Below are 21,244 nucleotides of genomic sequence, written 5' to 3' on the forward strand. Positions count from 1 at the left end.
TCCGCTTTTACGCGAGTACTTTGTTGTTAAGACGTTCGTTTATTACGCTGGTCGCTTGAAACCTAAAGACGAAGAAGCGAGTCGCATCGAATATACGTTCGTTTTACACGAGACTTTTGCTTTATGATACGCAAAATAATTGGAGGAAATAATCTCCTAACGAAAATTACCCATTTTGGTTAGTAAAAGTTCGAATAAGTACGACATTCTGCTCTACGATCGATGTTTATAAAATTATATTATATATTACGCGATATTTTTACATTTATATCGTTCAACTATATTACGTTTCTATAATTATATCTTTTTATATGTACGTCTCTCTTTTTCATCGTTGCACCGGCCTTCCATAGATCATTTTCGTTTCATTTTAACACGCAAATGCACAGGTCGTACCATCGCATCGTAATACTTAATATGTATACGTATAGAAAGATCGAGGCGTCCGTGTCGTTTGTCGGTGGTACGCGAGACGTTGATTTAGATGAGCGTGATTTCCGAGTTGGCTACTTGTTGTCCGAGTGGAGAGATGCGATTGGTGCGTGCGCTGGACTAGACGGAAGGTGCGCGAATCTGATTCCCTTTTGCTCCTTCCCTTCGACGATTTCGCCCCGTCTCTGTCCGACGGTTGCCTCGCAGAAAGTCGCCACTAATGACACAAAGAGGAATGCTGTCCGGTCTCCGCACGAGCACCTCGGTAGCCATTTGTAATTCGTGGTGAGAAAAAGTCGCGAAAAAATCGCGAAAAAGTCGAATGAAAGTGTGATGACGGAGGTGGAAGCAACGCTGGCTACTTGCAATTAGCGATGCATGCTGCCAGCTATAATTAAAATCGTACGCCACTCCTTCTGTCTGTCTTTCCTTCTCTCGTCCGCGTAGCTCGCGTAGATTGCTGATTTTCAGATTCCTTCTTGGCCACCTCCCCTTTGTCACTGTTCCAATTCAATTACCAGGGAAAAGTCGTCGAGAGTTCATTAGAGTAATGATCGAGTTACATGATTCATTGCTTCGACAGATGCGGCTCCGAGTCGAGTAGTCTCTTTCTCCAGTTCTTCTTCACTCGAGGTTAATTTAATTAAGGCGTTGTTCGAGATGAGTAATCTGGCCGAGCCTATTGTTTCGCGTATTTGTTGCGCTTATTGTCTGCTAAATTCGCTACCTTCTTCTTTCGGTATTTCTATCTTTTCGTCGGAGAATAATATAAATGCACAGCGAAAAAGGTTGATGGCTCGTTGCAGAGGAATACGAGCGGAGTAAAACTTTCCAAGTACAAATTCACGCGTTTCTCCTCTTGAAAATTAAAGGCGTATAGTATCAAATTATTTCCCTTATCGGCGACGACAGGTAAATAATTATCTTTAAATCTATTCTACTCTGGATTGATCTAAAAAATTGTCACGCTTAACGAAATATTCGTCTTTAAAAGAAGAAATACTAATCGAGACATTCTCGTTGTTCTTATAACGACGATCCAACAAAAATTCCTTTTAACATTCTCCAACAAATTTCCTAAAATTTCCCAATTTTGCAATTATACGCACTTCGTTCCCTTCTTGCGTTACGTCTCCGAGCGAACTTCGTATTACATATTTGCAAAGCGATTTAAAAACTCAAGCTCGAAATACGAGCGATAGGACGAGAGGAAAAAGAAAAAGTATACGAAAGAAGCAAGAGGAAAGAAGAGATTGGGAAATCAGAGATAGCCAGGGCCCTATGGACCTCGACGATGACAGAGTCGACAGAATATTACAGAGGTTTGCCGGGAGTTAATTCCCCGGGGCCGAGAAGGGACTGTTTTAATTAGAGAATCTAATTGATGGCCGCGTACGGTGCGGCTGCCGAGCAATCCATAAACGACTTCTTAGGGCCGCGCACCTGGGCACCACGGCGTTAATTACTCTCCTTCTGTGGCCGGGTCCTTCCATCTCACCATTCCCCACCTACCTTCTTCTTCTTCGTCGTTCTCCTCGTTTTTTCCAGGTCTCTTGACTTGCGAGCCTGAAAGAGGAACAGGGAATAATGGGGTGGGAGAGCAAGAAAAAAAGACGTACAAAAAAATAAAGAGTGCGAGAGAGGAAAACGGACGATTGCCTGGTGAGGAAAAAAGAAGGGACGCGTATAAAGAAAAAGAGAAGAGGGAGAGAGAAAGAGAGAGAGAGAGAGGAAGGCGGAAGGTAGAGGCAAGGTGAGGGAGAGAAAGCAACAAGTGTCCCCCGTCGCGAGGCGCAAAAGCATTCCTAATTACGCCCCTGCCCTTGGAGCGAAACGAGACAAAAAGCGCGTTGATTACATTTTCGTATAATTTCATCGGTCGGCGCTCGCCATTAAGAGCCACCACCGCGCGCAAATTAGATCGATTCCTTAATGCCCCGGGCCGCGTAATTGGTTCTCATTCTCGGAAGCTGACGGTGAAATCGGATATCTGTCGTGTACCACAGCCACACTGAGCCAGACTGTGCCGGTGCTGCCGGTGTTGCTGGTGTTGCTGGCGTTGCTTGGTGCTTAGTGGTAGTGGCATGGTATATACATAGCGATGGTCGGTGGCGATGGTCCGGTGGTGGTGACCGCCGCCACCGATGCTGCCAGCGGAGGACCGGTCAACGTAATTGCTTCTCCGACTGTTTTGCGGTTCCGCACCGAAACCGTTCGCCAGCACCGGAGGAATATCGTTAATGTCGCGATACGCGGCTCCGATAATGAAGCGAGAAACACTTTTTGCCGGACACCTTGCGGGATGTTAATGAATCGCAAGGGGGCCGCGGCTCTTATTTCGACGCATTAACCCACCGCGAAATTTTGCGGAGGCCGCGGTCTCGCGGAACGTGATGCGTGTCGTGATTGCCTGCGAAATTGAAAATATTCCTGCCCGATACTCGAACGTGGCTTTGCATCGTTCCTTGCTTCGTTCAGAGCGACCAGCGTGCCTTTGAATTATAATTTGGTACGTCGTTGCTCGAACGTATTACAATTATCGCTACGTTCGACCACAGGGAAGTCCTGTCGGTAGATTTCAACGTCGATCGAAACGATTAGAGGATAGCTTATCGATAATTTAATTTTTATACCTAGTTCTTGCGTCTCTATATGTTTTTTAGATCGGCGTTTTACAGGCACAGCGTAGCATAAACGTCGTATTAGTTTAACGTTTGTATCCGCTTCTTGTATCCCTACGTTCTTGCAAACTGTACCTATAGAGAAATCTATAGAGAAAAGAAAGTAGATACTTTTAAGAATTGGTATTAAGTATATTAGGTTTGAAAAGTATTTCACACACGCACACGCGCGCGCGCGCAATTCTTGGCCTTGTTGCAGTGGTATAAAATAGACAGAACGAAAATCCGGGAAGATTTGCTGCGTTTGTGGATTCCCCTCGGAACAGGACTCCAACATGATCAACCCGACAGAACCGCCGAAACTTTCCTAATGAAATCCATCGAGAGATCGGACTCTTTACCATTGCAAGCCTGGCACTCTCTGGCAAGGTCTGCTCTGTCCTGGTTCATCAGCCGAACTTCCATAAACGGGTAAGTACTGTAAACCACGATACGAAAGATTTGAAGATTGTCGCGTTAAACGGACTTGATTATCTGCACGTTTAACATCGTGAAAATCGAATCTTTTTACCGATAAAAATTTTATCCCTATACAAACTGCATGCATCGCATACTAGCAACTAACGATACGTAAAACGAATCGCTCGATGTTCCAAATTCTATATTATCTCATCCAATCGTAAAATATAAATTTATGCGTGCCATCGATTTTCAAAATTTTATGTTCCGCTTAGACATACGCGCGAGATGTAAGAATTTGTTGAAAATCTCCACCGAGATCGTTAGACCCGGAACGAAATTAAACGCACGGTTATTAAAACGCTGAGATACGTCTGTGAAAATATCCGGAAAAAGCGTCAACGATTTTGTCCGGATCGTGCGTAACGCGTGAAATTTGTCTTTCGTATCTTCGACAAGAGTACAGCTTACACCCAGAAGCCTCGATAACTTCGATAATCTGCACGACTCTCGTAAAACCCTCGGATCTTCCGACGACGTCCAACAATTTCTCCTCGCATAACCGGAAGCACAGCCCCCCGACGAATACTCGGCGAGCGCCGAAAATCCACAGGGTCTCTTTGCGAATCTCTTGGCATCTCGCTAGGGCAAGGTCTCGGCCTCGGCCTTGCTAAGGTAGATCGTTTGCGAGGTGATGAAAGGAGGCTTTCCCTTCTCGCCGGTTAATTAATAACCACGCAGATACGATCTCCGCCTATCTGGCTGTCCGATGAGGCTCGACAACCTGGTGGCAAAGGCTCCTCTGCCGGTTGTACCCCGTTGCTGGGTCGGCTCTCGAGCTGGGTCTCTTCTCGGCCGCTAGACAGGATAGAAAGAGAAGGGAACGGAGGGTTAGAAAGAAGAAAGAAAGAGATAGAGACAGGTGGCAAGGGGTACCTGGTAGAGGGAGAGGGGAATGGTTATTGATGACCAGCTTTGTTTGCCCCCCGAACCGTTTATTAAAATCCAACGCGGGTGATTAACCTCTCCCCGAGCTACGCGTCGTCCTGGCAGCTACCAGGCGAAACACCTCCGCATCCACTGTGCCGCCTGTGTATATGGGATTGACCGGGGAACCGTTTATTAAAATCCAGCACGGTTATCCGCGTGCTACTAGGCGGGACAGCCTCGCCGGTCGCTTCATGAATTAGAATGATGCGCAGCTTTCTTTTTTCTTTCTTCTTTTTTTCTTTCTCGTACGAATTTTCGAGACCGTGTAGGCAGGATTGAGCAATTAACGCGTTATGGGAATACCTGGATAGGGGCACATCGTGGGATAAATTTTTCACGATTTTCTTTTCCGTTAGGTTGATTTTATTGGGCGTTAATGAAAAATAATGTATCGCGACTCCAAGATATATCTCTATCGTTTATAGAAAGTATTAGGTTGTCCGAAAAGTTTCTTTCGTTTTATAAGGAAATAGTTGATGCACATTTTTTGTTTTATATTATTTTATCGAATTACCTATGATCCATTTTGTTTCGATAGAACATATCCATTTCTATCATTTCCTTGTGAAACGAAAGAATTTTTTGGGGCAACTTGGTATATCTTGAAATTTAATTATACGATACAGTAAGTAGACTGACGCAATTAGCGTTTACGCAAGTTTAGATCGGTATCGTTAAAGAAGTAAGAGCTTTTCCGTCGTTCTTTTTTTTTATATATGGGTCGGTAGAGAAAGCACAGTGTTTCGTCGCTTTCTCGTTAACTTAACGTCGAATCGATAAAATCGGTAAATACAATTTGCGCGCGTATTAAAATATTCGATACTAGACAGGATTATTTTCACCACGAACGTTAAAATTATCGATTCATAATACGAATTATAAACTAAGTTGCCAGAATATTTCAAATATTATTACGCAATAGGGTATACTCGATATTCGTGAAAAACATTCGTAATACCAAGTTGAATTTAAGACGGGTATTATTCGCGACGTGAAACAAGGGAAGTAACTAAGCGTATAGGTAGAATATTCGGCGTTCCAAATTGCATCGCCTTATCGGTTGGCCCTGTGCCGTGGACTATCAAGATAACTTTCGTTTATACCATCCAAAATAGTAATTCCACGCTATCAGATAATTTTCGTTATGCTCGACCTCTTAACTTCCATAATCTGGCAGTTAAGGCTGTTATTTTAAAAATAGAGTCTGTCACGCGTTATTTTCTTCGCAGTTTTTCACGTTCTATCGTTACGTGAATACCTACTTTTATATCATAATCCAGGTATATTATCTCATCGGTATGTCCGATTATTACCTTTTACACACACTCCGCGTATCTTGAAAAACAAATTCTCAATTAACTAAAAATTTCTCCCGACAATTTCATTGTACCTGCGTATCGTTTTAGTATTCGTTACACTTTCGACATTCTGCTATTCGAATCTAGCGACTTTTCTCGTTCGTCGATACGGAAATCAATGTCGCTGTTGCGAGTGAAAATTGCTGTGGAAAATCATCGACGTTAAATCAAAGACACCGATGATTTTATTTTCTAAAGCAAACTCGTTCTCGGAAAGAAACCGGATCGATCCACGCTACACAGTAGCCTAACTCGATACATAATACTAGATGCGCGTTTATTTTGACTCGATCAATCATCGACGGATCCGGATCCCCCTTGTTTCCATAAAGAAACCACTATACCCTTATGAAAGTGTTGAATTATCCGTGTTGAAATTCCGCGCATACAAAACGAAATTACACGATAATCATATCGTACCGTAACGAACGGGGCTGCCTTGTAATTTCATCCATAAAGTCTGTTAACAAATTTCTAAGTTGAAAGAAAATTGTGTACGCGCGATACACGTACGTATCTCTGACCCTGTGACTTCTTTTCATTATCCAAAAGTCAAAATCGCTTTGAAACCTCGCTCCTATATGATTTCAAACGATCATTCGATAACAACCGACGATAATAATCGATAAAGAACGAATTATTATTTCCTACGAGTGCCATTCGAAGTCCACGAAACGAAGTTCGAGTACAAAGATTGACTTGGACTTTTCCAAACACGCGTCGAACTTGATCCCATCGCTAGTTACGATGACTCGCCACGGCTTAAACAGCAATTAGCAGCCATCGTCCCCGGGCTTTTATTATGCGTATTCACGGCAGAACGTTGGCATGGAAGGAGAAGAGCAGCCGAAGCCTCCAAACTAGGATGAGAAGAACGACGGAGTCACCTGGGTGACGTTCACGTGACGTTACAACGCACTCCCGCTGAGAATATTAATTACATTCCCCCCACGGCTGATCCCTTGCATCTTGGTAGCCGCTGACTTCGAGACCCGTTCGCTCGTCTCACAAATTAATCATAATTAGCGGTGAGATGTCCTCCATCGGTTACCAAGAGAGAAACGGCCAGCGAAGCGAACGATTTCGAGCGAACGAAAGATAGAAAAGACGAAGCAGAGAGGAGGTTAGAGGGGATCGAAAAGCATCTGAGAGGAAAGATAGAAGAGAAAGGAGAGGGAGAGACGAAAGAAAATCAAGTCTGGTCGAAGCGTGCATCCGTTCGCTTGCAGGACGAAGGTCTCGGTGTTCGTCTTTCTCAAATCTTCAACGTCTTCTTCGTTTTATTTTTCGACCGACTTCATCTTTCCCTTGGGACACATCGAGTTTCTAGCTTTTTTTTTCTCACTCCGTGATTAAACAGGCAACTTTTAATACGACGTAATTGAAAACAAAAGCTACTTGTTTCGGACTAAGGACGTAAGAGCTTCAAACGTAGCCGAGTCGACAAAGTTTTACGAAAGTGAAAGGTAGAATTATCAATACAAACGATGCCTTAATATCTTCGATAGCGTAATATCTGACTCGAAAATTTGAAAAGGAATGAAAAAAGCGCTGAATCTTAAACCCGTTTGTCTCTAGAAAATACTACGATAGACTTATCGTGTTCTTTGCTCGTAGTGAACTTACTTCGGTACTTATCGTACTTTACGACGAGTTTTGAATTTAAAAAACGCTAGTTTTAAGACGAGGGGACAATCGTTTTAATGATACACATATGAAAAATATACAAATATATAAAGATCAAGCGTTCTCATTCCCTTTCGTTATCGCATCAATGACTGGTAAAGATGACGTCCGACGATATGCAAGTTCGATTATTTCGTAGAAAATTCAAGATCGAATTTCAAGACGTTCGATCTTAACTCGAACAACCCCTACCTTACTACGCTTTTTAATTCTACTCCTGCAAAAACAATCGCATACGCGGTGAAAAAAAGGTCAGATATTCGATGTACCTGAAAATGAATTTCAACCTTCGAACGAAATTGCGCGCAATTTTCGAGGGATCCGGGAGCAGGTGGAGACCCACGTCGAGCCGAATCGTTTCGCAGCTCCTTCGATGTCAATTAACAATGATTGCTACATCGACGTGGAACGGCCATTATTTCTAATTGTTCGCCGGAAATGTTCTCCTTGAACCAGCGAGTTTCTGTTATTTCCATGGCTGCACGATTGTATCCAGATGCAAATTCGGTCGTTACTGGCTGTTTGCTCCGCGGAACACGGAATAATTATAGCCCGGTCCATTACCGTTTCACTTCTAATACCGGTGTTCCATCGACGTGCCTGTTGATTCGTGCCTTCGTCCTGTTTATCCTGCCACTTTTGATACGTTCTGCGAATGGTAGAAAAGCGAAAGAGTCGTGATCAAGGAACGCGTAATTGAATGTTTCGCTCTCTCGTAGTCTGTTATAGTCGCCAGGGCTCTCGCTACTGTCAGTTTACCATCGTTTGTACGATAATAATTCGCGATTAAATGATTCCTTGGATAAATATCGAGGAAAATCGATAAGGTTTAATCCTTTTGATCTTACCGATGCGGATACGCGTCTAGCCAAATCTATTCTCTTCGACTAACTAACATGATATTTCAGAGAAATTCCACTGCTCGGGTCTGCGAACATCTGCGTGGCCCCGATCGATGAATCGTCCTTTCTCGACAGAGAGGTAGTTTTGTTAGAATTTAATTTGAAAGTTAAGAGTAATAATCTATGGAAGACACAATGTTTGTGTTAAAATAATATTCGGTGATATTTATTAAACGGAACTACAGAACCTGATGTATATAAGCGAGTGATATAATTAACGAAGTATGCAAAAATTGTTGATTGTTGGCCAGTTACTCTCAGACTAGACGTAGGTAGTGACTGACCCATGATCTCTTAAATATTTTAAACCCCACTCTCTATACAGCAACGAGTATGAGCGTATCTGTGTAAGCGTCTTGTTCAAATGCCTGTGTGAGAGTATTTGTGCCTATGCGTATAATATCGTCGTATTCCAACAAGTTTGCATTGTTTATTCGCCATCTCTATAGAGAGACGACAGATTTACGTATCAAGGACCAACCGATGAAATAACGCGTAAAAGATGCATAAACGCGATGCTGAAAGAACACGAGAAAACGAAGAAAAGTGGGTTACCCGTTTAGCGAAGTTAGTAAAATACGTGTCGGGATAATAGATACGTCACGAGAGACTGTTGCACGAGTCGAAGGTACAAAAGAGAATTTCCATAATTGGAAGAAAATTTCGATGTAACATAAAATATCTACCTACTGAAATTTCTCCGAATTTCTTCGAATTATTAAATCGTTCTCGCGTTTCATAAATTGTTCGATGTTCGTGATAACGCTATATTTCACCTACGCCAAGTTCTACATTTCGTATAAACTGCAGATTTACGTAGATAAAATATCCGACTCTCGTAAACTAAATCAAGATCGCCTAATACCTATCGATCGACTAACGACGTAAGGAGAAAGATAACATGAAATTGCGCGAAAGGGAGAGGGTGGAAAACATCCGATCGATCGTAACAAAGTGAGACAAGCAGATCCCAACAGATTCCGCAGTCGGACGGAACACAGCAGCCAGTTTTTGTGTCAGGCCCCGGAGTGTGCGGAACTTTAGAATGGTCGTGAGTATGTACCTGCCGAAGGAGGACGATCGAGGAAAGGGGCTGTTTAGTTCCGCGCGCCACCTGTTATCTCCCTGTCTGCTTTTCGACCTCCCCTCTGTCCTTGTAAACCTGACTTCCAAAGGGTGACCAGATCCTTACTTTCTCATCGGTATATACGATATATACTTCTTCTTGCTTGGCCATACTTTTAAGACGTTCGTTCGACACGTGCCGGAACTTGCACGTCACACTTGTCTCCCTCGCTTCTAAATTTTCTATCCGAGAATCAGAAATTCTTTACATTTTTGTTGTCAGTCGGTTGTCGAGAAATTGAGCGATATCGCAAACTATATATCGCAGTACCTATAGCTGTTTCGTTTATACGACGAGTAATAAAATGACAAATTTTGTTTTTTTTTTCACAATTTCCTCTACTAATTAAGACGTTGTAGACGTTAGGGGAAATCGTAATATCCTTTGGTGCTACGATCGAAGACACGTTAATTTTTAAACGTCGTCGTTATGAAAAACCATTCATTTCCATTTGTCGTATACAATGCAAATGGCAAAGTCACGTAAACTTATGGCGTTATAAGGTAAATACGATTTTAATGAGCGAACAGAAGCACGTGAGTCGATAATTCGAGGGAACCAGGCCGAGCATTTTCGTAATTACAACGACGCGGCAATGAAATCAGTAATTTTCCGGAAACGATTGGGAAACATACGTTGCCAGGGAATTACGTGTTCGCGATGTTTATCACTTGAAAACACGTCATTACGTCCCACCTCGTTTTTGTTCGTCGCCGGCCAAACATCGATATAATTTCGTAAGTGCTTGTCGGCCTCGGAGTATTAAGTCGCGTCGATTTTATAAAAATCGTCAGATACGGAAAACTAGCGAGACAACCGTGTGTCAATTATACGACCGATTTTATCCGTTTTTCCATTAGCCACTTTATATTTCTGTTTCGTTATTGAACTTCCCTTCGACTTCATTTAGGATTAGAATTTTTACAGAAATGCTTATACCTCGTAAATTAGTAGTCCAATAATTTTTTCAACCTGCAATCTATCTAATCACCTGTATCTACGTATCTTCGCGCTCTTCTATAGCCAACTTGATCGAACCATTCACGTTCGTTTTGCTTCGTTCGTTATCTCGCGCTAGTCTTCCTCGATTTCTCACCTTTCACAACAATAAGGAACACGTGTTAGAATACACACTTTTCTGAAATAAAAACGCGTTAAAATATCTCGAGCTTTATCATAAACGTACTTGTTGAAGTAATTACTTCAAGAAAAACTCTACACCTTTTTCTTTTGTATATCCGTCACCCGAAGAGAATAGAATTTGGCCAAACAAAAGATTCGAAATAAGAAGAGATCCATATTATTGCGTCCTTGAATATAAATTTTGTTCTAGCTTACAAGGTCTAGAAAGAAAAGAGCTACAAGTAAATTTCTATTGCTGTTTCTCGCAGCCTTCAGCTACAGCCACAGGGTTAACTCTTTGGTAATGTCCTTTGCTATAAATATTAAGTTGTCCGAAAAGTGTCTTTCTTTTACAGACACGTCTTTTACAACAACGCATCTTTCTACAAACACGAAACCTAATCTGTCGAACCTTGTCATCTTTATTTTGATAGAACAAAATGGATCATACGTAATTCGATAAAATAATATAAAACGGAAAATGTTGTGCGTCCACTATTTCCTTATAAAACGAAAGAAACTTTTCGGACGACCTAATATATGAACGTGTTCCCTATCATAGTTTCTTCTATCGTATCGTAACACTGTAGAGTGAGAATCTGGATCAGCGTACGCTATACCACTATACTTGTACTCATTTCGATATTTTTTTCTATTACAAATTCATCCACTCGTTCCTCTATCAGTCAATCTCAACGGTACCCACTACTGATGTGCCTGTTAGAACGTCTTCGGATAAGAAAATATAGATAGGACGTGGAACAAATAAAACTCTCAGTCGACAAAGTGTTACGTCTTTCTCTTCGAAGACCGTCTCGACCGAAAGAAATCACCTAGGAACGCCCACATTTGTCGAGTTTCTGGCGAGGTAAAGGGTTAATGAGCAATTAGCAGGGCGCAAACTCGTGGCGGAGGGCGCGTGGCCACGAAGAGGGTGGTATGCGTGAAACGAGCGCCGCCCCTCGTTTATAATTAGTGGCCACAGGACTGGGAACAGAGAGAAAGCCAGAAATCCAGAGGTTTTCGAGGGGTCGACGCCCACGAGACGCTTTTCCATTAGACGCGAGAATTCGCGCCTGCGCCCCTCCATTAATTACGGAGAGGGTTGCCAATCGGAAGGAGAGCCGAGCGCCGCGCAAACGCGCTAATGATAATTACTGACCAACGAGCCAACGTCGTCTCCGTGGACCAATCGCAGGATGCTGACCGAGAAAAGAAACGAGACGAGCGAAGAAAGGGGAAGGGTTTGTCAGGATGTCCGAGGGGTTGAACGACGAATCTCGCGCGCTCCGAGGTCGAAAGACGCTACGCTGAGAATTAAGAAAAGTTTGTTTTATTCGGAGACGCGTTATTGTACGTGGTTTGCCTTTTCGTTGATAGAAAGAGGAATAGCGAGGAAATTACAGCGCCATCGAAGTAACGAAAGAACGCGTCTCGTTTATCTCTTACAGCATCGATGGTTAGATGATGATAAAAAAAGAAAAATATCGATTAGAAAGTATAAAAAGGAAGAAGATAATGAAGGATCGATATGATGTAATTTACGAAATGTATATCGCTTTTTTTCTCAAAGAAGAGCAAACATGTGAGTTTAAAACGTGTTAGTATTCCAAGAATTGCAGTTGGATATTTACAAAGAAGGGAAATAACAGTGGTTCGTATTATTAGTAGGCAGATAGTTATATAACGAGCCTTATTATTTTTATATTAACTATGTCTCCCTAGAAAATATCGGAGTAGAAAAAAGAAAGGAGTCGTTCGAATCACGATTGGGGCAGAGAATTTTAAAATTCACCCTCGTCGCGCACGCGACATACGTACATATACGGATAATAATACCTAACCGTTTGATAAAACCGAACTGTATGATATTTTATACTTTCGCTTATGATTCATTTATTTATATCGATTGCACAGTTTTTTTACAGGTACATATCACCGTGTAGTTTTACCATCAATTCTACTTTTAATCGAATACTTTAACTTCGATTGGACGTTTTAATATTCTCGTTTTAATACTCTCGAAACACGTGCACGTGAGTTTGAATTTAACACTTGAACGAGCTTGATATTTTTCGAATTTTTAGCGCAAAACTGGAACTCCGAGACTCGCTATTTTGACAGGATCTGTTCGACGGAAAATTATTTTTCGCTTTCGATTTGCCTGCTTTTATATTTTCGTCTTATTATTCCAATTACAATGGGATATTTCAATATTTTTACGTACCTCGATGCGTTCGAATTCAACGATAGCGTAGTGAACGGTGTGACGTGTTGTTGGTTAAATTAATAACGGGACCAGTTGATTTCGTTAACTGTATTTACAGATATTTTAAAATGTAAAATACAAAGTTAAGTTCGCTCGCTCGATGATGTTCGTTATAAGACTGCGCGATACTGCGGTACTGATATTAATTGTTATACTTATATGGCTTCGCACGATCGACTGGCTTCTGGAAAACATTGTCGTCTATTTATACTAGTCGAGGGGGTACCGAAAGGTTTAAACTTGTCGCTTGTTGTAGGTTGCACGTAGCAGCGAAATTACTTCGTGCAGAGTTTGTTTATTAAATTATGTGCGTCGTACAGTGTTAATCCTCTGTGGCAAAACAACTACGTGAAGGATTTTCGAATCGAAACGTCCTAAGCCGCATATGCCGTTACAATAGCAATATTCGTCGAATTAGATACTGTTACGATAACCAATCCTAAATAAATGAATCCCATCAATTCGACCCAGTTCGGTGGTTCTAACGTTAAATAGGAAATTATTTCTCGCTTTCGATTTGCCTGCTCGCTGTTGCTCACGAGTAACCACTCTTTACGATCAATTTTATATGTTCGTCTTATTATTCCAATTGCAATGGAATATTTTAATATTTTTACGTACTTTGATGCGTTTGAATTCAACGATAGCGATATTCGTCGAATTAAATACTGTTACGATAACCAATTCTAAATAAATGAATCCCATCAATTCGACCCAGTTCGGTGGTTCTAACGTTAAATAGGAAATTATTTCTCGCTTTCGATTTGCCTGCTCGCTGTTACTCACGAGTAACCACTCTTTACGATCAATTTTATATGTTCGTCTTATTATTCCAATTGCAATGGGATATTTCAATATTTTTACTTACTTTGATACGTTCGAATTCAACGATAGCGATATTCGTCGAATTAAATACTGTTACGATAACCAATCCTAAATAAATGAATCCCATCAATTCGACCCAGTTCGGTGATTCTAACGTTAAATAGGAAATTATTTCTCGTTTTCGATTTGCTTGCAAACGGGCAACCACCCCGTTCCTGATCGCAGCTCGTAATACTTGGTCTACCAACACGCCATCGAACGTATCGAATCCCGCTCGAATCATCTATCCTATCCGATACGAAAATAAACAGCTTGACGCGATGGAAGTTAAAGAGGAAAGCAAGAAGCATCCCTTTGTGACAGCGTATTGGTATCGGCGGTACAGGCGTGACGAACGCATCTTCCCCGTATATAGTATCGGTATAAACCGGTATGTATTTCCACGGGACCAGGGGCAGAGGAAGAATCGTAGACCGCGTAGCAATGGTCCACGAGCAACCCTACGAATTACATATGCACGGGTGTCGTTCGTAGAGTCGCGCGTCCACATAAATCGAACGATATGGGGCTGGCCAATCAGCCAATCGGAATGGCCGTTAACGTCTATGATAAAAACTAGCCGTGGCCCCCGCACGATCTCTCGTCGCTACCATGAGGATTCGCCTAACGAACAGCGAACCAGTGTCTTCTTCGATTCCACGTACGCTATATAGATATACAGGGTGTTTCAGCCAACTGGGCGGAGCTATATCTTTAGCCACCGTAAATGGAATTTTGAAAGTTATACGAATAAGTAAAATCGAGATCGATTTGGACGAATACGCTCGAAATCCAGACAACTTGGATATATGTAACCCTTTTATTTGTAAGCGTAGTACGAGTGTGTCGTAACAGATAAAAATTACACCATTCGGTGATACATATGGAGAAAGAATTTTCTAATCCTGGAACGTTACAGCGAGAAAACGCATTCCGCAGTCATCTTTGTTCGTATCGTGTCTGACGGTATTCGCTATTTATACTTTCCGCTAATGTTCCTGCGTGAAAGTTGCAATAAGGATCTACTGTTATTCGTTCTTTGATTAGAATATACCACAACTTCCTAATATTACAATAGTGGAATCGTGTGTAATCTGTCACACGTTTGTCACAGAAAAATCAGAATGAGAAATACAAGGAGAATTAATAATCATCGATACGTTCGTTAATTATTCCCAGTTAAAATATCGAATAGATCGTCGAGTTTCTTGTTTCCAATAATCAAAGTACGTACCTCGAAAAGCAACATTATTATTTCAGAAGGAAAATATTTTCACGCTCTTTCGATGGCTTTTCAAGCAATGTAAAAAATAAATTTACCATCTTCGCTCGATTCCTAATCCCGTTAAACCATTGTGGAAAGCTTGCGGGCAAACTGTGCATAATACACGCTACTGTGAAACCGAGTTGTAACAGTACCGGTATCTGCGTTCGATCGGAAAAGTTATATCAGAGAACGGAATGTTACGCTTATTATATATATCGAACACGTTCGCGAGGAACTTGCACTTGGGAAAAGATGTGTAACTTATTATATACGCTGCAGTCGATAGAATGGAAGGTTCCGGTGGGGGCAAGATACATTGACCTTACACACGACGATCGAAGAAAGCTCGGCTTGAAGGAAAGACATCTTCAAACGTTATTTCACGTTATTCGATCGTTAGGAACATTTGCTCGATAAAAACGAATATAAATTCGGAAATATTATAACGACACCCGCAAGCTATGATTAAACGTATCTTGCACCGCTTCGACGCGATTAATCTCTGTTGTCACGATTCTTGATTCTTCTCGTATACTTTAGAACGAATGACTTTTATCCGCCTCTTATCCTTTGATTATCGATCGCGATTAGGTATACATTAGACAGGTATCCGCGATTTTGTTTAAACGCTTGATTCTTAATAATTGCAATTTGACTTTATACGTTAAGAAAATAATTTTCTTCGACGCACGCTCTTATTCTTTCTTATACTTAGTAAGCTACAATATGTAGCTGGTTGGTCGAATCAAGTCTACGCCCGTCCTTCTTTATCTTTTATGGCGCAACAACTCTTGGGGATCGTACTCGAATCACAGTGTTTAAGGCGTCTAAAATTCAGAAATGTCTCCAAGGAAGGGGGTAGGATTTGCTGTAGCTGGCGCCGAGAAGAAACGAGTTATAAAAGCGTGTATTTCCCTCGCGAATAGTCCACTTCGTGCTCCTATATTCTCCCACGACAATCTCGCTGAAAATCGGACGATGTTCCCGAACTTGCGACGAAATTACAAACTGATACGATATCGTGCTCTTACAGATTCACCAAGTAAATATCAGAATCCCATTTTATCAAACTGTGAATAAATAGAATAAAATAGACTACCGTCAATTAATCAAATTATTATATATCGAGGTGAATCGATGTAAACTAACTAGTTACTGTGATATCGAGACATGAGAAAGAAGTAGGAAGAGAACTGCATATTTAATCTCAAAACCAAATAAAAATGGTTTTATTCTAAACAGTCGATTCATATTCAAGCATAACCTTTCAGCAAACGCTATTCCTCGATACAACCAACAATAGGAATTCTTTCCTTCGTATACTTGCCTTTTCAGTGCCGACTTATCGCGGCGAAACAAACGGAGCATCGAATCCTTCAAAAATTGACGCGAGGAAACAAAAGGAAAGGATACGGAGCGTTGCGATTTCTTCGCTCGCGCCCCTTTCGTAAAAGCGTCGCGATGTATAGAGACCAGGGGGAGTGGAACCGCTCCCTCCCTCGCCGGGAAAGGGTCGAATTGGTTCGAACGTATACGCGACGTGTGATCCACGTCTCCGCGCACACGCTCGCCGACGATGTTCGCAGTCACGACGAACGCAACGCGAACGTTTCGAGATCGCGGACGCTCGCGGAAAAGAGAAAGAAAGATGGATAACGTTTCCAGGGGTGAAACGGGCCTCGAGACTGACAAAGGTGGGGGTAAAGGGAGAGAAGACGAGATACGTGGAGAACAAGGAAATCGAGAAGTATAAGAGAGAGAGAGAGAGGAAAGTAGAAAGGCAACACGATGCAAAAAGGGAAAGAGAGTATGCGAAAAACTCGCATAACGATCCCGTTTAAGAATCGCTCCACATCCCCCTCCCGTGAGACAAACCCTTATCCCGTTTAACTCCTAGGCGAAGCTGAGCGAAATAACGGGCAAACATGCTCACCAGCCACCCACTCAGCCCTCTTCCCCCGTTTCCTCGTTCTTACCCGGCGCGGAGGACAGCATTTGCAAAACTCCGACGTGTATAATAGTAATTATTGTCCACGGATACTCCTATCCACCCTCCCTCCCCATCCTTCAGACGCCGATCTGCCACCACCACCGCGACTATCGCGGCGTGGCCTCCCCTCCATCGCTCGTGGACAGGGTGGTCCATGTTCCACGCCTACCCAGCATCCCTAGCTCCCAACTACGTCCTCTCTCCCCTCTTCTCTTCTTCTCGCTTCTCTCTTCCGCTTTCCGTTCTGTCTCGCATAGCCCTCGGAACTTCTCGTCTCTCACACCCGCGCTCCAAGCACGACGAACGAGCAGAAGGAGAAGGAACGAAAAGCCAGCTAACGAGATACCGTCGCCGCGGCAGGGGGAATGCTAAATAGACGCTACGTTTCTCTCTGTCTTCTCCGTTCTCGTTCCTCTCGTTTTTCCTTCGAACGACACCGTTTTCCCCTCCTTTTCTCGCTCCCTCTCTTCGTCCTTCTTTTCCCCATGCTATCCCCACTATCGCTATTCCCCCACCACGCGCTGACTTCTCGTACACATCAACGAAGCTAGCTAAACCCCACCACGGCGAACCGGCGCACGAGCGCTCACGAAAATAGTCGAACGAATCCGAAAATCGTCTACGGTCTACATTGTCACCGCGGACGCACACTAGCTGCGCATACGCTGTGTCGAGCGCGTCGTTCCTTCTGATTCTCTTTCTGCTTATGCTTATGCTCATGTCTCGTCTTTCTCGTCGCGCTTTTACTAAAACCTAGAGCGTCGATTGTATAATCGTGACTGAAGAATGAAAAAGGGAAGAATATCGAGGAAGTACAAGAAACGATGACATCGGAACGAAAGACCCTTGGTTCTCCTCTTGTTCGATTTCTTTCAAATAACCTTCACGCCTTTTCGATCGCTCTTCTTTCGTACAATCCGATGACGGCTGAACCGCTTGAATCATTTATTAATTAAATTCCGGTGCTTCTCATCTGATAACGAAAAATTGTTTTAAAATGAAAATAACAAAAATGTATTTGCTTCTATGATAAGTTTAATTCTTTATAATCTATATTTTTAGGTTACGTGAATCTTTTTGTTCTCTGTGAGAAATCCTTTGTTATCAAATAATTCAAAGAAATACATATATCTTAAAATATCGTCTATGCTTTCGATATCATCGAAGACACATGATAAATATCGTCGATGCCAATAATGTTTCATAGCGGAAAAGTAGAAGCTGAGTTCTGCGGTTTCGTTCCATTATTGATGTTTATAGCGAATTGTCAGCGAATATATGTACAATACAGAAGACTCGGAATTAAAAGTTTCACGGTCGATTTGAATTTGTAAACGTACGAAAAGCTCTCTTGAAGAAAAGTTGGCGAACGATCTGTAAAATTTCTCAAGCCACCGTGATCCCTTTGCTTCTCACCAATTCGAAATACATTTTTCAGTCTGGCAGACATTGATTGAGTGCATCCTAGGAAAGTAATACCGCTGAAATTGACTATTGAATCGAACGAGGAAGTTATAAACATAACTCAAGATCGTTGTTGTCTCGCGACATTTGATTTTGTAATTAGGAAATACAACATCGAAATTAATTTCTATCAATATCTACATATGTAGTGGGTTATTGTATGTATAAGGGTATTTTTATTAATTATTTTGGTTAATTTATAATTTTATTCGTTAGACATGTTGTAATTATTACAGACCACAGTTGATGAAAGTTACTTGTTAATTAAACGTCTCTTATAATACAATCTTCGATAACAGTAACGCAATAGCGCGATAGAAAATAGAGGATTCCAAAATTTTAGCAACTGCAGTGGCAAATTATAGATAACGCCAACCATAAATACATATGTATCTATATATCAAAACATTTAAAACATCTTTTGATATTTCGTACAATTTCCCATTGATTCTATTTTCTAATTATTTTATTACAGTACAGTGAGATGAGTAAAATATCCTAATGCTTACGGTCAGCAATGTAAGTCACAAAACGAAAAATGAGTCTCTCGACGTGGTCGAAAAGCGATCTAGAGCAACAATATGAAAAAGTAACCGAAGAAGGGGAAAGAGAAGTGACATAAGGAAGAATAAAAAGAAGGAGGAGAAAGGTCAGGATAGCGCGTTATGCTCGTTCAGGGCGACAAACGAAGGTAAAGATGACTGGACGGATTCCTTAAGTGTTGCCCCAATCAGATCCCATGTCACTCGGTTCATTAATCCATTCAGGGCGTACTTCGAAAAGTTCCACGTTGTATTACAGTGTTACACCGGTCCCGAATGTAACGACGTGAATATATAATGATGTTCGAAGCTTGAAAAATCTCGAGCGTGACAAGATTGAATCAAATTATAATTGTACCGCATCGATGTAACCTCTTAAAGCGGTTTACGCTGAACCGAACTTTGCATCCATAAATACAAGCATGTGTTACATTCTCGATAGAATTATATGACCACGTCGAAAATTGAATATGCGATAGTACTCTAGTACTCTCTTTACAAGTAGTAGTTCTTTTTTACTTCTCTGACGCCGTTGTTACAGTTGGCACTATGAAAAGTTTCAAGTTATTTGTATTCAATTCGTGTATCTTGACTAACCTAAATCGCACGCCATTACACCAAAATATTTACGTAGCGATATTAATATTTTAAACTGATTCGAACCGTTCAAAACAAAAATGTACAAATGCTGGAACCGAAGTTCGATAGTAATTGTCATTTATCATTTACTTCGATCTTCAATTGAGATACTTACAGTTTAGTACCAAACATTTTCAAAAAATAATTTGTTGTAAAGCTTCCTGTAAATTTATGATATCGTGGCATATGCTCGTTTTCCATCGTCTTGGACTTCTCGATTCTCCGAATGCAAACAGCAGAATGCTGCAGAAAAACCGAGATACGATGAGACGCATCTCGCGTCTGTGTCGTTAGGTGTGTTTCTGTAATGCTAGCCTACCTTCGATTATTTGCGCGTCCGGTATCGGGAGAAGGACAGATCGCAGGTAAAACGATGGTGCAAAAAGAGATGGAGATAGGTGTATCGAGAGCTCTGCAGCAATCCAGCAGAGAGCAGCACGGCTGAAACGAAGATTTGCAAACAATAGGCCCGTAGCGGGGTGGATTCTTTAGATGGCGACTTGATACGCATCGCATTTACATATTATTGCTATTATTAGGTAAACGGTCCTTCGAGCGCCTCTTTAACACTACGCGCTCGCCCTTCGAGGTATTTTACGAGCGAACGCGAGAGGCCCTCACCGATAAAAGCCACCGAGGCCATAGCGAACTGAACCAGCGCCGCCTGTCGGTCGACAAAAATTCAACCACCGCACCGCCCGGACCGAGTAGGTGGCTGGAATTGTAAATAATCGTTCAGAACCCCTGGAAAAAGATTCTTATCACCTTTATACCCGCCACTGTCCCGTTCCGTGTAGATATGACTCGTAGACTAGCCGTCAGCGCTTCGAAACTTCTTACAGTCAGTTATTTTTAATCCCGATGATGTATGCTTTGAGATTGCTACATGATTATTGGTATTGATGTACATATATAGTTACTTTTATAACACGTTACTATGTTGGAATCGATGGTGTTTAAATGCGCGCTATGTGCAATTCGTCATTGGTACGTGGTAAAACATGATACATATTTGTAGCTCTATTTATTAGTACTGAGAATAAGTGTCTTAATTGAATATCGATCAAGTAATTAAATCGATACCGAATTGTACGACTCGTATCGATTCTAGTGCAAGTATTAGATTCATAATTAAACTTTTGTATGAATTTTGATATAGAAGATGTGGCCTTTCTCAGAGAATATATTGAAAAGATAGAGTAAAATGTTGTAGTGTGTATCTTTCGTTTTAAAGGACTCGGGCTTGAAACTGCGAAGATGTGTGAATTTAATTATGAAGTAGTATTACATTCAAACTATCTAAATGCATCTTACCCTAAAACAATTGGCTCTAATTTCTGCGATTTGAAAAATAATAATATATTATTAACAACGTAACGAAACTACATGGGAAAGAAATAATGGGTCGATTCAAAATCCGCGTAATAACGCAAGATCGCGAGGGATCGGCTTTTTAAACCTGGCAACGCTGTGTAGCCGCGCGCGCACCGGACTTCTCTAGACCGCGTGACGC

The 21,244-nt window shown here is 41.7% G+C and overlaps 1 protein-coding gene and 1 long non-coding RNA gene across 6 annotated transcripts in view; one reads left to right on the forward strand and one right to left on the reverse strand.

Annotated features, from left to right (window-relative positions):
- LOC139994532 (protein-L-histidine N-pros-methyltransferase) overlaps positions 1–21,244 on the forward strand; it is a 42,533-nt gene that overhangs the window by 12,128 nt on the left and 9,161 nt on the right. For all 5 annotated transcript variants that reach the window (XR_011801661.1, XR_011801662.1, XR_011801663.1 and 2 more), the window contains exon 2: positions 3,313–3,524. Coding sequence is in view for 2 of the 5 variants with exons in the window: in XM_072017301.1 (XP_071873402.1) it covers positions 3,313–3,524 (212 nt within the window). In the remaining 3 variants the exon portion in view is untranslated. The remainder of the gene's footprint in view (positions 1–3,312; positions 3,525–21,244) is intronic.
- On the reverse strand, positions 7,612–10,728 carry LOC139994538 (uncharacterized). Its single transcript, XR_011801667.1, has 3 exons — positions 9,845–10,728; positions 9,512–9,756; positions 7,612–8,195 (listed from the first exon to the last, which is right to left on the reverse strand). It is a non-coding gene; the product is annotated as an uncharacterized lncRNA (long non-coding RNA).

This window comes from Bombus fervidus, chromosome 14, assembly GCF_041682495.2.
Source record: "Bombus fervidus isolate BK054 chromosome 14, iyBomFerv1, whole genome shotgun sequence".
Lineage (NCBI taxonomy): Eukaryota > Metazoa > Arthropoda > Insecta > Hymenoptera > Apidae > Bombus > Bombus fervidus.